Raw genomic sequence first — 15,400 nt, forward strand, 5'->3', positions numbered from 1 at the left:
GGTGCTGTTCGAAGAGCCAGAAGGGCCTATTCCTCACTACATCTCTAAGTAAGTAAATAGATTGACAGATTATAGTTAGATAGGTAGCAATTATGTGAATTTTTTCACATCCTGAGGATCTCCCTAATTACTTCACAGCTAAAGAATTATTTTAATAATAGAAGGTTAACACCTGAAGAAAGATCTTGGCCTGAAACGGCGACTGTTTATTCCTCTCCATGGATGCTGCTGAGTTCCTCCAGCACTTTGTGTTGCTCTGGATTTCCAGCAGCTGCAGAATCTCTTGTGTTTTTAATGATCTAATCTGTTCTGTGAAGTAGACAGAGACAATTAGTGTACGGCATTAATGGGCAGCAGAGTGGTACAACTAGAGGGGTTGCTGCCTCACAACCTCAGTGACCTCCAGTGCTGTGTGTGTGGAGTTCACAGTTCCCCCTCTGTCACTGTGTGTTTGGCCTGGCTGTCCTGCTCTCCTCCTACATCCCAAAAGCACGGCCTGGAAGATGTGTGAATGGCCCGGTTCCTCACCAATGTTAACTGAAGCGTTGCTGGAGATTGGAAACATAGAGACAGCAGACAGTGCACACTTCAGTTGAAAGATATCCACTTCCCTCTCCCCTCCTTTCCCTCTGTCCCTTCCTCTCTCTCTTTCCTCCAACCCCTTCTCCCCCTCCCTCTGCCCCTCCCTCTCTTTCCTCCAACCCCTTCTCCCCCTCCCTCTCCCCCAGTCCCCATATGACTCTCCAGCTATGACAAATTTGTGCAGATTACTATCCCCAAAACAGTAATATGAGTAATGACCTGTTGATCTCATTCTGATCGAGAGCTGAGCTGGATAATTGAAATATTTATTCTTTAAGTAGTGTCGTGGTTTTTGCAGTTGGGTGAACAGACAATCCAGGATTCTCCAACCCAAGCTGCAGAGGATGAGTTCAATTTGTAACTTTTTCATTTAGAGCTGAAGGCTATTAGTTAAACTAAAATACTGCTCAAGATATTGTTTGTTTGCCATTCGAGGCAAAATGCAGTTGTCTTGAATCCCATGAAGTGAGGCTATGGGAAAATAATTCCAATTACTCAACAATATATTTGTTAAGGGACAGCAGGGTTGGCTTACAATCTCATACTATCCATCCTGAAATTTTCTGCTGTAGTTTAATGTCCAAGCCCACTGATCATATGGATAGTCAGAGGCTTTTTCCCCAAGGCTGAAATGGCTAACACGAGAGGGCACAGTTTTAAGTACTTGGAAGTAGGTACAGAACAGATATCAGGGTAAGTTTTTTAACACAGAGAGTGGTGAGTGCATGGAATGGGCTACTGGCAATAGTGATGGAGGCGGACACAATAGGGTCCTTTGAGAGACTCTTGGATAAATACATGGAGCTTAGAAAAATGAAGGCCCATGGGTAATTTCTAAAGTAAGTACATATTCGGCACAGCATTGTGGGCCGAAGGGCCTGTACTCTGTAGGTTTTCTACGTTTCAATGTTTCTATGATGATGAAAGGTTACTTGCCTGAGGCCTTCCATTGGTTGGGATCGAGTTGTCTATGTGATACACAAGCCTGGGCAGTACGATGTGAAGAGCGAACTGTTGCCCATGTAGCAAACTTCCCCTCTCCACACAGCTGATGAACCCAAAGAAACAACAGAGAGTTGGGCACCAGCAGCATGGTAGGAGTTGCCAGTCAGTGTTGAACTCAATGTGGGACTGTCTTAGGGACTCCAGCTGTGGATTTTTCTTCGAGGTTTACTCCCAAATCCTTCTCCAAGGGTGGATACAGCTCCAAGGCTGCAGAAGTTTGAAATCAGTTTTTTCCTTCTCCTGGGTGAGCTATTAACCACATCTGATGAGCCCCATCTGCTTGAAGTGACTAGTTTTAAGGCACCAGTAACTCGCCTTCGCCCTTTCTCCTGTCAGTAGATGTGGTTCCACTGGGCTTAGCAGCTATGCCACATGTGAAGGCCAGGAGCTAAACTCGGTTGTCAGAGGCTAATTGAGGTGCATGCTATTGGGAGCATTTAATAGTTAGTGGGAGCTTATCCCCACCACCTACCCTGGTCATAACAGCCTTGAGGCACCTACTTGCCTAAAGCACTGTAAAACTTCAGCACCAGTAAGGGCATTACCCAGCAAAGGTCTATGTTGGGGGTAATTTAAACAAGTGCTTGCTACATTTACTTTAATTTACAATGGATAGATGATGCTTTTCTTTAAAGTTTCATGCAGGACATTTTTATTATTGATGGTAGATGCACTGGTCTCAGTTGTATTTAGTGTAATTGCTTTCAATTGGATTAAATTGGTATCTGGTTTCCAATTTAAAGATAAAGATTGTAAACAAAAATCTTTAATTTATAATAGTCAATGGCTCAGACCCAGCATGAAAAATAGGACCAATTTATTTATTGAGACATAGCGTGAAATAGGCCCTGCTGGCCCTTCAAGCAATGCTGCCCACCAATATCCCGATTTAATCCTAGCCTGATCACAGGACAATTTACAATGAGCAGTTAACCTATTAACTGTACATCTTTGGAAGTGTGGGGGAATGGGAGCACCCGTAGGACACTCACGCACCCACAGGGAGGATGTACGGACTCCTTACTGATGATGTCAGAATTGAACTCTGAACTCTGATGCCCCAAGCTGTGGTAGCAGCACACTTGTCATGCACTACCTTGGAGCACCTAAATTATGGCACAGTAAAATCTGTAACAATGGTATTCCTAAAAAAGAAACCCATGTAAAAAGAGATTCATGTGCAATTCCAAATATTAGCTTCCACAATAGGGTATATAAGAGGTACTTTGAAACCATGTACATTGACAAATTATCACCTGGCACGACATTTATGTACTCTTAAAATTCACTTAACTAGTTCACAGAAAGCAGGCTAAATCCAATTTAACTAATTACCTCCTAATCAATCTACTCTCTCTGTCCCCAACAGAGTGATGAGGTTACATATGACAGTACTGTTCATCAACTTTCCTCTCCATTAAGAGTCAATCTGGGATTCTCCGCAGGACCCAATAGTGACCAAACAACTCAGTTCCAGAAATGTATTGGGAGTAACTGCTCCTCACAGCAAAACTGAGTAATTTAGCGTTCAGAAGTTTGATGTATATATAAGATCCTTGTGGGGGGGAGGGAGTTGTGACAAGATAGGCAGTAAGATGGTTCAACTTGCGGGAGAATCTCAACTGAAGGGACACGTTTACAAGACATGGGGTGGTTACATAAAACTAGGACAGAGACTGGATTATTGGGGGTATTTAAAGAGGAAGTAGATAAATTAATGAAAGATCAGAGAATTGAGGGTGATGGGAACTGACACAGAAGAGGAGATGAGGGCAGATTAGTCATCATGATATGAAGAGTGGAGCAGGCTTCAGGAATTGAGTGACGTACTGCTCCTGTTTCTCATTATCTATGTCCGTGGCATTAAGGAGTACTGATAACTGAAGTCAGTGGGCATTCAGGTGGCGATTTTCCAATGGCTGGAGTTGTAACTCATTACACAAGTTACTTTCTCCATGAAAACAGTCTGAAAAGAAATATAAATATCAGCCAAAATTATAAATTGTTGCAGCTGATTGGTTGTTTCTAATCTTGTTGGTTCTTAAAGGTTGTAGGAAAATTATTTCATATGAAAATAAGGCAGTTGCAGAAGTGATGTAAATCATTCGTCTCACTGTGCATAGGGTTAACATTTAGATAAACTCCAAATGACTGTTTTAATGGTTCTAAAAGGATTGGGATTGATGTGGCTGTAATTGACTTCCTCATCTTGTCTATAATTCTGTGATAAATGTGACAAGAGGTTGTGCAGCTTGATTGAGATCCTTGTCATAGACTGAAAGCATTTGAGAACTTGATGAACACCTTTTAGCAAAATCTCAAAGAAGTCCAATGAGGGAAACACAATTGATGTGATCAATATGAAGCTCTAGAAAGTGTTTAATTGCTTTTTCTAGCAGTGCCACCTCTATGCCAGGGGTTTCCAACTTCTTTAATGCTATGGAGCTGTACCATTAATTGAAAGGCCATGAACCCCAGGTTGGGAGCCCCTCCTCTATGCAGTATATTGACTCTTGCTTTCTTTGAATTTTGCTGTGTGAAAATGTGTGGGTTTGTTTACCTATACAACAGCAATGACTATAGCAATAAAGCACCTCAGGACATATCTAAAACAAATATAGGTGCTAGTTAATTTGTTCTTTTATTTTTCTTCCTCTTGTACATTGCTAACAAGCTGTTCCACCAGAGGCATCTGCTCCCTTACTTTGACTAATGCATGTTACTTTGGTGCCCTTTAATATTTTCATTGGGAACAGGCATTCTGAGCTGTTTATAATTTCCCAGTTACAATCTGCATCTTGGGTAAATCTAAACGCATCACCCTCTCCTGGCTTCACCTATCACCTTCTAGCTTGTATTCCTTCCCCTCCACCCACCACTTATTCTAGCTCCTTCCCTCTTCCTTTCTGAACTCGATGAAGGTTCTCAGCCCAAAACATTGACTGTTTATTTCTCTCCATTGTTGCTGCTTCATCTGCTGAGTTCCTCCAGCATTTTGTGTGTGTGTTACTTTAGTTAAATCTATACCAGTTAAACCACCACTGCCATAATCTATGTGACCTGAAGTCTGGATCTAGCGTATTTTTCTAAAGATTTATTATAGACAATAGGTACAGAAGTAGACCATTCAACCCTTTGAGCCTGCACTGCCATTCTGAGATCATGGCTGATCATCTACTATCAATACCCGGTTCCTGCCTTATCCCCATATCCCTTGATTCCCCTATCCATAAGATACCTATCTAGCTCCTTCTTGAAAGCATCCAGAGAATTGGCCTCCACTGCCTTCTGAGGCAGTGCATTCCACACCCCCACAACTCCGTGGGAGAAGAAGTTTTCCCTTAACTGTCCTAAATGACCTAACCCTTATTCTTAAACCATGCCCTCTGGTACTGGACTCTCCCAGCATCTGGAACATATTTCCTGCATCTTGTCCAATCCCTTAATAATCTTAGAAGTTGCAATCAGATCCCCTCTCAATCTCCTTAATTCCAGCGTGTAGAAGTCCAGTCTCTCTAACCTCTCTGCGTAAGACAGTCCAGACATCCCAGGAATTAACCTTGTGAATCTACACTGCACTTCCTCTACAGCCAGGATGTCCTTCCTCAACCCTGGAGACCAAAACTGTACACAATACTCCAGGTGTGGTCTCACCAGGGCCCTGTACAAATGCAAAAGGATTTCCTTGCTCTTGTACTCAATTCCCTTTGTACTAAAGGCCAACATTCCATTAGCCTTCTTCACTGCCTGCTGCACTAGCTCATTCACCTTCAGTGACTGATGAACAAGGACTCCTAGATCTCTTTGTATTTCTCCCTTACCTAACTCTACACCGTTCAGATTATAATCTGCCTTCCTGTTCTTACTCCCAAAGTGGACAACCTCACATGTATTCACATTAAACGTCATCTGCCAAGTATCTGCCCTCTCACCCAGCCTATCCAAGTCACCCTGAATTCTCCTAACATCCTCATCACATGTCACACTGCCACCCAGCTTAGTATCATCAGCAAACTTGCTGATGTTATTCTCAATGCCTTCATCTAAATCGTTGATGTAAATCGTAAACAGCCGTGGTCCCAATACCGAGCCCTGTGGCACCCCACTAGTCACCACCTGCCATTCCGAGAAACACCCATTCACTGCTACCCCTTGCCTTCTATCTGCCAACCAGTTTTCTATCCATGTCAATATTTTCCCCCCAATGCCATGAGCTCTGATTTTACCCACCAATCTCCTATGTGGGACCTTATCAAATGCCTTCTGAAAATTGAGGTACACTACATCCACTGGATCTCCTTTGTCTAACTTCCTGGTTACATCCTCGAAAAACTCCAATAGAGTAGTCAAGCATGATTTGCCCTTGGTAAATACATGCTGGCTCGGCCCAATCCTCTCACTGCTATCTAGATATGCCACTATTTCATCTTTAATAATGGACTGTAGCACCTTCCCCACTACTGATGTTAGGTTGACAGGACGATAGTTCTCTGTTTTCTCCCTCCCTCCTTTCTTAAAAAGTGGGATAACATTAGTCATTCTCCAATCCTCAGGAATTGATCCTGAATCTAAGGAACATTGGAAAATGATTACCAATGCATCCACAATTTCCAGAGCCACCTCCTTTAGTACCCTAGGATGCAGACCATCTGGACCTGGGGATTTGTTAGCCTTCAGTCCCATCAGTCTACTCATCACCGTTTCCTTCCTAATGTCAATCTGTTTCATTTCCTCTGTTACCCTGTGTCCTTGGCCCATCCATACATCTGGGAGATTGCTTGTGTCTTCCCTAGTGAAGACAGATATAAAGTACTTATTAAATTCTTCTGCCGTTTCTCTGTTTCCCATGACAATTTCACCCAATTCATTCTTCAAGGGCCCAACATTGTTCTTAACTATCTTCTTTCTCTTCACATACCTAAAAAAGCTTTTGCTATCCTCCTTTATATTCCTGGCTAGCTTGCGTTCGTACCTCATTTTTTCTCCCCGTATTGCCTTTTTAGTTAAGTTCTGTTGTTCCTTAAAAATTTCCCAATCATCTGTCCTCCCACTCACCTTAGCACTGTCATACTTCTTTTTTTTTAATGCTATGCAATCTCTGACTTCCTTTGTCAACCACTGTGGCCCCTTTCCCCCCTTTGAATCCTTCCTTCTCCAGGGGATGAACTGATTTTGCTCCTTGTGCATTATTCCCTAGAATACCTGCCATTGCTGTTCCACTGTCTTTTCTGCTAGGCTATCTGTCCAGTCAACTTTGGCCAGCTCTTCCCTCATGGCTCCATAGTCTCCTTTGTTCAACTGCAACACTGACACCTCCGATCTGCCCTTATCCTTCTCAAATTGCAGATAAAAACTTATCATATTATGGTCACTACCTCCTAATGGCTCCTTTACTTCAAGATCGCTTATCAAATCCTGTTCATTACTCAAGACTAAATCCAGAATAGCCTTGTCCTTGGTCGGCTCTCATACAAGCTGTTCCAAGAATGCATCCCGTAGGCACTCTACAAACTCCCTATCCTGGGGTCCAGCACCAACCTGATTCTCCCAGTTCACCTGCATGTTGAAATCCCCCATAACTACTGCGACATTACCTTTGCCACATGCCAATGTTAACTCCCTATTCAACTTTCACCCAATAGCCATGCTACTGTTTGGGGGCCTGTAGACAACACCCATTAGGGTCTTTTTGCCCTTACTGTTCCTCAATTCTATCCACACAGACTCTACTTCTCCTGATCCTATGTCCCCCCCTTGTAAAGGACTGAATCTCATTCCTCACCAACAGGGCCACCCCACCCCCTCTGCCCACATTTCTGTCCCTACGATAGCACGTATACCCTTGTACATTCATTTCCCAGGTCTGATCTCCCTGCAGCAATGTCTCCGTTATCTCAACAACATCATAGTTACCCATTCGCACCTGAGCTTCAAGCTCATCCGCCTTATTTCTGACACTTCGTACATTCAGATATAGAATTTTTAGCCTATTTCTCTTCTCTCTGTTTAAATCGCTGCCTATTGTGCTTAACCCAGCTCCCCGAACTCCCATCGGGCTATATGCCCCTTGAATTTTGTTGTCCTTCCTAAATTTATTTATTCTTTCTGCACATTTAACTCCATGTTCCGTCAGACCTTCCCTCTGTACAAGTGTCCTCCTTATCACTTGTTCTGCCTCACCTTTCTCTACTACACACTTAATATTCCGGAACCGTGTAGTCCCCACCTGTCCTTTATTCTTCATCTCGCTATCTTCTCTCACGTTCTGGATCCCTGCCCCCTGCAAATTTATTTTAACCCCCCCCCGGGAAGCACTAGCAAACTTTCCTGCAAGAATGTTAGTACCGCTCCAGTTCAGGTGTAAGTCGTCCCATCGGATCAGATCCCACCTTCCCTGGAACAAAGCCCAATTATCTAAAAACCTGAAGCCCTCCCTCCTGCACCATCCTCTCAGCCACGTATTAATCTGTATAATCCTTCTGTTCCTTGCCTCACTTGCACGTGGCACAGGTAGCAATCCTGAGATTGTTACCCTGGAGGTCCTGCCCTTCAGCTTCACACCTAACTCCCTGAACTCACTAAGCAGGACCCCCTCACTCATCCTACCCACGTCGTTGAAGGACCTCAGGATCAGTTTTGGATAAGTGTTGCTGAAAGGTTCTAATAGTAAATTGATTTCAGTGTACTCATCGTTTATTTTGCATTGCAGCAATTGCAACAAGTGGAGTTGAAGATATTAGATCTGTACTGGAGAACTATGCTCTTGAAGATGATCCAATTGAAGCATTTAAAAAAAGGCAGGAGCTATTAGCCCAGGTGAGAATCTAACTGTTTGTGTCGGTACCTCAAATTACCACATTGTTTTTGCAATAAAAATGAGCAAAGGTTTTAATGTTTCTGATATTATTTGTGCATGGTAATCTGACAATTACCCTCTGTTATCAATGCTTGCATAATTCCAAGTAGAACCACAGAATGGTTATGGCACAGCTTGGCCCAAAAAAACCCAACTAGGTCAGAATCAAATTTATTATTACTGACGTACAGAACTGTGCAAAAATCTTAGGCACATATATAGCTAGGGTGCTGAAGACTTTTGCATAGTACAGTATTTTACATTGTGGAGCAGAGATCGAGTTTATAAATCTGGTGGGAGCAAAGGATGTTCGGAATAGCAAGGGTGGAGTGCCCTAGTAGGGGTGTACAGCAGGTGGCAGTGAATCAGTGCCAGGGACCAGAGTGTCTTGCAAGAGCAGACACCCAGCCATGAAACACCAGGCAAGATCATTTGATTCCAAACAATTGGTTTATTGATAATTAATCTCTCTGGTTCTTACTGTTCCTTCCCTTTCTCCCTTCCCCTTTTCCCAACCATGATTCCCATCGCCCTGCCCCATTCCTACTCTCAGTCCCTAATAGAGGCCCATATCAGAATCAGGTTTATCATCACTCACATATGTCATAGAATTTGTTTTTTTTTTGTGGCAACAGTACAGTGCAATACATAAAAGTACCACAGTGCTGTGCAAAAATCTTAAGGCACCCTAGTGTGTGTGTGTGTGTGTGTGTGTGTGTGTGTGTGTGTGTGTGTGTGTGTGTATTCCATGCTGTGTGACTCTGTTGGCCTTGGAAAGGTGTCTCATTCAGTGCATAGACCAAGTCCAAGCAGGAAATGTTTATTTTGTTTCAGGGGGAATTAGCAAATATATTTTGCTGCATACTTTCCAACCCTTCCATTGGAGGGTAAAATAAATCTTGAACCTGCGACATCTTCCCATGAGGGTAGTCATTAGTCTGTGACATTTTAGTGTTCATTTTGAGCCAAGTAATTTTACACAAAACACTTAGAAATAGTTGCATATTTAGATGTCCAAAATATTCTCTCTTTTAGACAGTGAATTATCAGTTTTGTCAATTGTCATAAGTGTAAAATATCTTTCCTAGCATCATTTTGTAACAATTGCTTCAGAAATATATTTGTATGAAACCATTGTCTATAACAATGTATTTGATTACAAAATTTTTGTGCAATTGATTATCAGTTTTTTTGTTAGTTAATTCCACTTTAATGCAGCTCTTCAGGTTGAGAACTAACTGCATCTGCCGTACTGGGAGAATGGTACATTGTTGGCAATACTGTCTTTGCTCGTGCAATGCAGGCAGAGTTTTTCAAAAGAGTTGAGTAATACGCTTCTCTGTCCAAAACTCAACTAACTACACTTTTATGAAATGGAGGTTATTTGATTCTGACTCTGTTACTGTATTCGGTTTGGTCTGACCCATTTTGTATGCTAAGCAGTGATTACACTGGAAGAGTTAGTCATGTCAGTAAGACTCTATTGACAGCACTAACTACTCACTTTCTGTTTTTCTAAACCCAGGAAGAAAAACAGCGAATAACCGATCTATCACAGCAGAAGTCATCTACCCTCTCCCTTGGATCCTTGACAAGCAAACTATGGCAACGGTCCAAACCACAGTAACACAAGCCTAATTCCAGGCCCACTCTCTTGCTGTATTAAGGAGTTACGTAGAGAAGCGTGGCACATCGCTTCAAGCTGGAGTGAGCAATAGCGTTTTCACCCTGGGTTGTACATATAATGGAAGCTAACACCAGATGAGGTCCAGTTAATTTCATACTATCCAGTGCCGGTAGTTGGCAGGATTAGTTATGAAAATGGTGCAGAGATGGAAAACTGATAATTATTACCCATTATATGCCTTGATATTGGCTACCATGTTGGATGTATCAACATCATTTGAATGCAATGGAGAATTCAGGTTTAATCTTCTATTATTACTTTATTTTGCATTGTAGTTAAGTGAAGGAATAGTATTTTTTATTCAAGTTTCAGTTTTTTTACAAGTCAGCAGATAAATCGTGGTAAAAGAACTCTGGGATTGGGAAGAGGTAAATTGAGGTGTCCTATCATTGTTACTACAGTCCACCAAGTATTAAATCTGCACATTGGTTAATAGACTGCCTACAAAAGGGCATCCACCAAAATTTAGTTTTCTTTTTGCTTTTTTTTGTACAATCAATACAGGTCTGTGTCTCGAGCATTCTGTAAATGATGCGCTTATGAAACAGAGTGTGTTCAATGAAATGTTTAATAAAATCACAAAAGCAAAAATGGGGAATTTAAATTCCACATAAATGTGATTATAGTTAAAGTAAGGCTGACATGTGTGGAACCTGCCCTGTACACATAGCAGCAGTGTGACTTTGGACCTGATCTTGTTGTGTTGAACCATTTTATGGCCAACACTGCCTATGTTTCTGCATAATGAACAATGCTTACTTAGCGTGTGCTTCACAGAGTAAGTGAAATTTGTTTGAGGAATTTTCTGTGTTTTCTTTTAGACTTTAGTAATAAATAACCAATGTCACAACTTTTAAAAGGACATTTGGATGGATTAGAAATGTGTAGACCATAAGATATAGGAGCAAAGTTAGACCATTCAGCTCATCAAGTTGCTTGGCAATTTCATCACACTGATCCATTTTCCCTCTCAGCCTCAATCTCCTGCCTTCTCCCCATATCACTTCATGCCCTGACTAATCAAGAACCTACCAACCACTGCCTTAAGTGACTTGGCCTCCACAGATTCACCACTCTCTGGCTAAAAAAAAACTCCTCCGCATCTCCGTTCTAAAAAGATGCCCCTCTATTCTGAGGCCGTACCTTCTGGTCTTAGACCACCCCCCCACCATGAAACCATCCTCTCCACATCCACTCTATCAAAACCTTTTAACAATGATGCTCCCCACCCTCATTCTTCTGATTTACAGTGAGTGCAGGGTGGAGCCATCAAACGCTCCTCATATGACAAGGCTTTCAATCCCAGAATCATTTTTGTAAACCTCCTTTGAACCCTCTGCAATGTCAACTCTGCAATCCTTTCTCAGTTAGGGAGCCCAAAACTGCTCACAGTACTTCGTGAGGCATTACTAGTGTCTTATAAAGCCTGAATGTTACATCCTTGCTTTTATATTCTAAGTCCTCTTGAAATGAATGCTAACTTTGCAGTCATCCACCTCACCACCAACTCAAATCTGCAAACTAACTTCTAGGGAATCCTGCACAAGGACTCACAAGTCCCTTTGCTCCTAGGATTTTTGAATTTATGGGCAAATGGGACTAGTTTGTATATGACATTTGGGTCGGCAGGGACCAGTTGGGCCAAATGGCTTGTGTCTGTGTGTATAAGCGGAACTTCCTTCTTTACCCCTATTCAGTTTACCACTACTATGTGAATATCTCATACTTGTGATTGTCAGTGAGGACAGCAAGATAGGCCACTTTAAGATTCTGAAGGGGTTATTGATAGAATCACAGCACTGAGGCAGACCTTTCGGCCCACTGAGTGTAAGGTAACCATCGACCACTACACTAATCCTATATTAGCTGATGTGCACTTTGAATAAAATGGGCTTGTTTGAAGAGGGAAATTTAAAAAATAGAATAAGAGGAAGCAAAATTTGCCCTAATTTTTTAATATTTTTGAACATTAAAAGAAACTCCTTCCTATTATCAGGTAATTCACAACAGACAAAAAAAAGTAATAGTTGCTTAAAAATTAGAGCTAGCAATCAAAACATTTTCCACACTGGAAATTTGGAACTCAGAAAGAATCAGGGTGAATTGAGGCTTGCACGACATTATTTAACTTTGTTATGTAAGTGATATCAAGAAGTCCCAGGCAAAGGTAGTTAGGTTGGTTGAGGTATAAACCGTCTACAATATAACTGAATGTGGAGCAGAGCTGAAAGACTGACTTCCTTGTCTTGACAAGCTGTATGTCGTCATCATCATCATCATCATTATCATTATGTGCCATGTTGTATGATGTAGGTGATCATGGTCTATGTTCTTGGCAAATTTTTCTACGGAGTGGTTTGCCATTGGCTATATCTGGGCTGTGTCTTTACCAGACAGGTTACCCCAGCCATTATCAATAGTCTTCAGAGATTATCTGCTTGATGTCAGTGATCACATAGCCAGGAATTGTGATAAAAGACCATAAAGCCTATGAACAGAATTAGGCCAATCTGCCTATCGAGTCTGCTCCACCATTCCATCATTCTGGATCCCGCTTAGCCCCATTCACCTGCCTTCTCGACAGATCCTTTGATACCCTGACTAATCAGGAAATGATCAACTTCCGCTTTAAATATATGGTATGGGGGCTGGGGGCGCTACTGCATAGGACTAAAAGAAGCTGCAGAAGGTTGTAAATTTCATCTTGCATACTAGCCTATAAAGTACCCAGGACATCTTCAAGGAGCGGTGTTTCAGAAATGCAGTGTCCATTATTAAAGGACCTCCAGCACCCAGGGCATGTCCTTTTCTCACTGTTACATCAGGTAGGAGATATAGAAGCCTGAAGGCACACACTCAGCAATTCAGGTACAGCTTCTTCTCCTCTGACATCTTATTTTTTTCTTCTTCTAGACTATGTATTGTATTGAATGGCTGCTGCTAAGTTAACAAATCTCACGACACATGCCAGTGATAATAATTCTGATTCTGATACACTCACAGACTTGGCTTCCACCACAGTCCGTGGCAGAGCATTCTGCAGAGTTACTACTCTCTGGCTAACAAAAAAATCCCCCTTACCTCAGGTTGCCCCTCAATTTTGAGGCTGTGAGTTCCAGTACTGGATACCCCCATCCTAACTAGTCCTTTCAACATTGGGTAGATTTCAATGAGGTCCCCACACATTCTTCTAAATTCCAGTAAGTACAGGTCCAAAGCTGCCAAATGCTTCTCATGTTAACCCCTTCATTCCCAGAATAACCTTCGAGAACCTTCTCTGGACTCTCTCCAATGACAACACATCCTTTCCGAGATATGAGGCCCAAAACTGTTGATAATACTCCAAATGCGATCTGCCTAGTGTCTTATAAAGACTCAGCATTATTCCCTTTCTTTTATATTCTATTCCCCTTGAAATAAATGCCAACATTGCATTTTGCCTTTTTTGCCACAGACTTAACCTGTAAATGAACCTTCTGGTAGTCTTGCACAAGGACTCTGAAGTCTCTCTGCACATCTGTTGCTTGAACCTTCTCTGATGCTTGTTACTTCCTCAAAGAACTAATAGATTTGTCAGGCAAGATTTCCCTTCACAGATTTTCCCTTTACTATATTGACTTTGACTTATTTTATTATTTGACTTGAAGCACCTTGAAATCTCATCCTTAATAATAAACTCCAACACTTTCCTAATCACTGGGGTGAGACTAAATGGCCTATAATTTCCTTCCTTTTGCCTTTCTCCCTTCTTAAAGAGTGAAGTGACATTTGTAATCTTCCAGTCCTCTAGGGACCATGCCAGAATTAAGTGATTCTTGAAAGACCATGACCATTGCATCAATTATCTCCATCAACCTCTCTCAGGACTCTGGTATGTAGACCACCAGACCTAGGTGACTGATAAGAACGGTGTTTGCTTGGCACTTTTTCCTTTGTAATAGCAATGGCAATCACTCTTGCTCCCTGACACTCACAGACCTCTGGCACACTGCTAGTGTCTTCCACAGTGAAGACAGATGCAAAGTACCTATTAAGTTCATCTGCCATCTCTTTGTCCCCCATTACTACCTCACCAGCACTATTTTCCAGTGGTCCAATATCAACTCTCTCCTCCCTTTTACTCTTTATGAAACTGAAAAAACTTTTAGTGTCCCGCTTTATATTACTGACTACTCTGCCTTCATATTTTCTCCTTTCCCTTCTTATAACTTTTTAGTAGCTTCTCAATCATCCAACTTCCCACTCACTTTTGCTACCTTATGTGCCCTTTCCTTGACTTTTATGCAGTCCTTAATTTGTCAGCCATGGTTGCCTATCCCTGCTGCCATATGAGAACTTGATCTTCTGAGGGACATATTTATCATGTGCCTTGTCAATTATTCCTTGAAATTTCAGCCATCTCTGCTCTGCCATCATCCCCCCCTCCCCCCAGTATACTCCACCAATCCACCTGGGCAAGCTTCTCCCTCATACCTCTGTAATTCCCTTTATTCCATTGTGATACTGATACATCTGACTTGTGCTTCTCCCTCTCGAATTGCAGTATGAATTCAATCATATAATGATCGTTGCCTCCTTAGGGTTCCTTTACATTAAGCTCCCTAATAAAATCTGAATTATTGCACAACACCCAATCTAAGATAGCCTCTCCCCCAAGTAGGCGTAAGCACAAGGTGCTCAAAAAAGCCATCTCGTATACATTGAACAAAATCCATCTCTATCTTGAAGTTTCCCATTGCAATTATGACATTATCACATGCCCTTTCAAGCTTGCTTTGCAATCTCAACCCCACATCTTGGCTACAATTTGGAGACCTATACAGTGGCATGCGAAAGTTTGGGCACCCCTGGTCAAAATTTCTGTGACTGTGAATAGCTGAGTAGAAGATGAATTGATCTCCAAAAGTCATAAAGTTAAAGATGAAACCTTCTCAACATTTTAAGCAAGATTAGTGTATTATTTTTGTTTTGTACAATTTTAGAGTGAAGAAATGGAAAGGAGCACCATGCAAAAGTTCGGGCACCCCAAGAAATTTGAGCTCTCAGATAACTTTTACCAAGGTCTCAGAGCTTAATTAGCTTGTTAGGGGTATGGCTTGTTCACAGTCATTGTTAGGAAAGGCCAGGTGATGCAAATTTCAAAGCTTTATAAATACCCTGACTCCTCAAACTTTGTCCCAACAATCAGCAGCCATGGGCTCCTCTGAGCATCTGCCTAGCACCCTGAAAATTAAAATAAATGATGCCTACAAAGCAGGAAAAGGCTACAA

General features: G+C 41.9%; 1 protein-coding gene across 1 annotated transcript in view; it reads left to right on the forward strand.

Annotated features, from left to right (window-relative positions):
* The window catches only part of timm50 (translocase of inner mitochondrial membrane 50 homolog (S. cerevisiae)), a 148,518-nt gene extending 137,564 nt beyond the window's left edge, over positions 1-10,954 (forward strand). The window contains exons 9-10 of the mRNA XM_059951013.1: positions 8,297-8,403; positions 9,969-10,954. Of these exons, the coding sequence (XP_059806996.1) occupies positions 8,297-8,403; positions 9,969-10,070 (209 nt within the window). The 3' untranslated portion in view covers positions 10,071-10,954. The remainder of the gene's footprint in view (positions 1-8,296; positions 8,404-9,968) is intronic.
* Positions 10,955-15,400: the final 4,446 nt, after the last annotated feature.

Source organism: Hypanus sabinus, chromosome 26, assembly GCF_030144855.1.
Source record: "Hypanus sabinus isolate sHypSab1 chromosome 26, sHypSab1.hap1, whole genome shotgun sequence".
NCBI classification, from domain to species: Eukaryota; Metazoa; Chordata; class Chondrichthyes; order Myliobatiformes; family Dasyatidae; genus Hypanus; species Hypanus sabinus.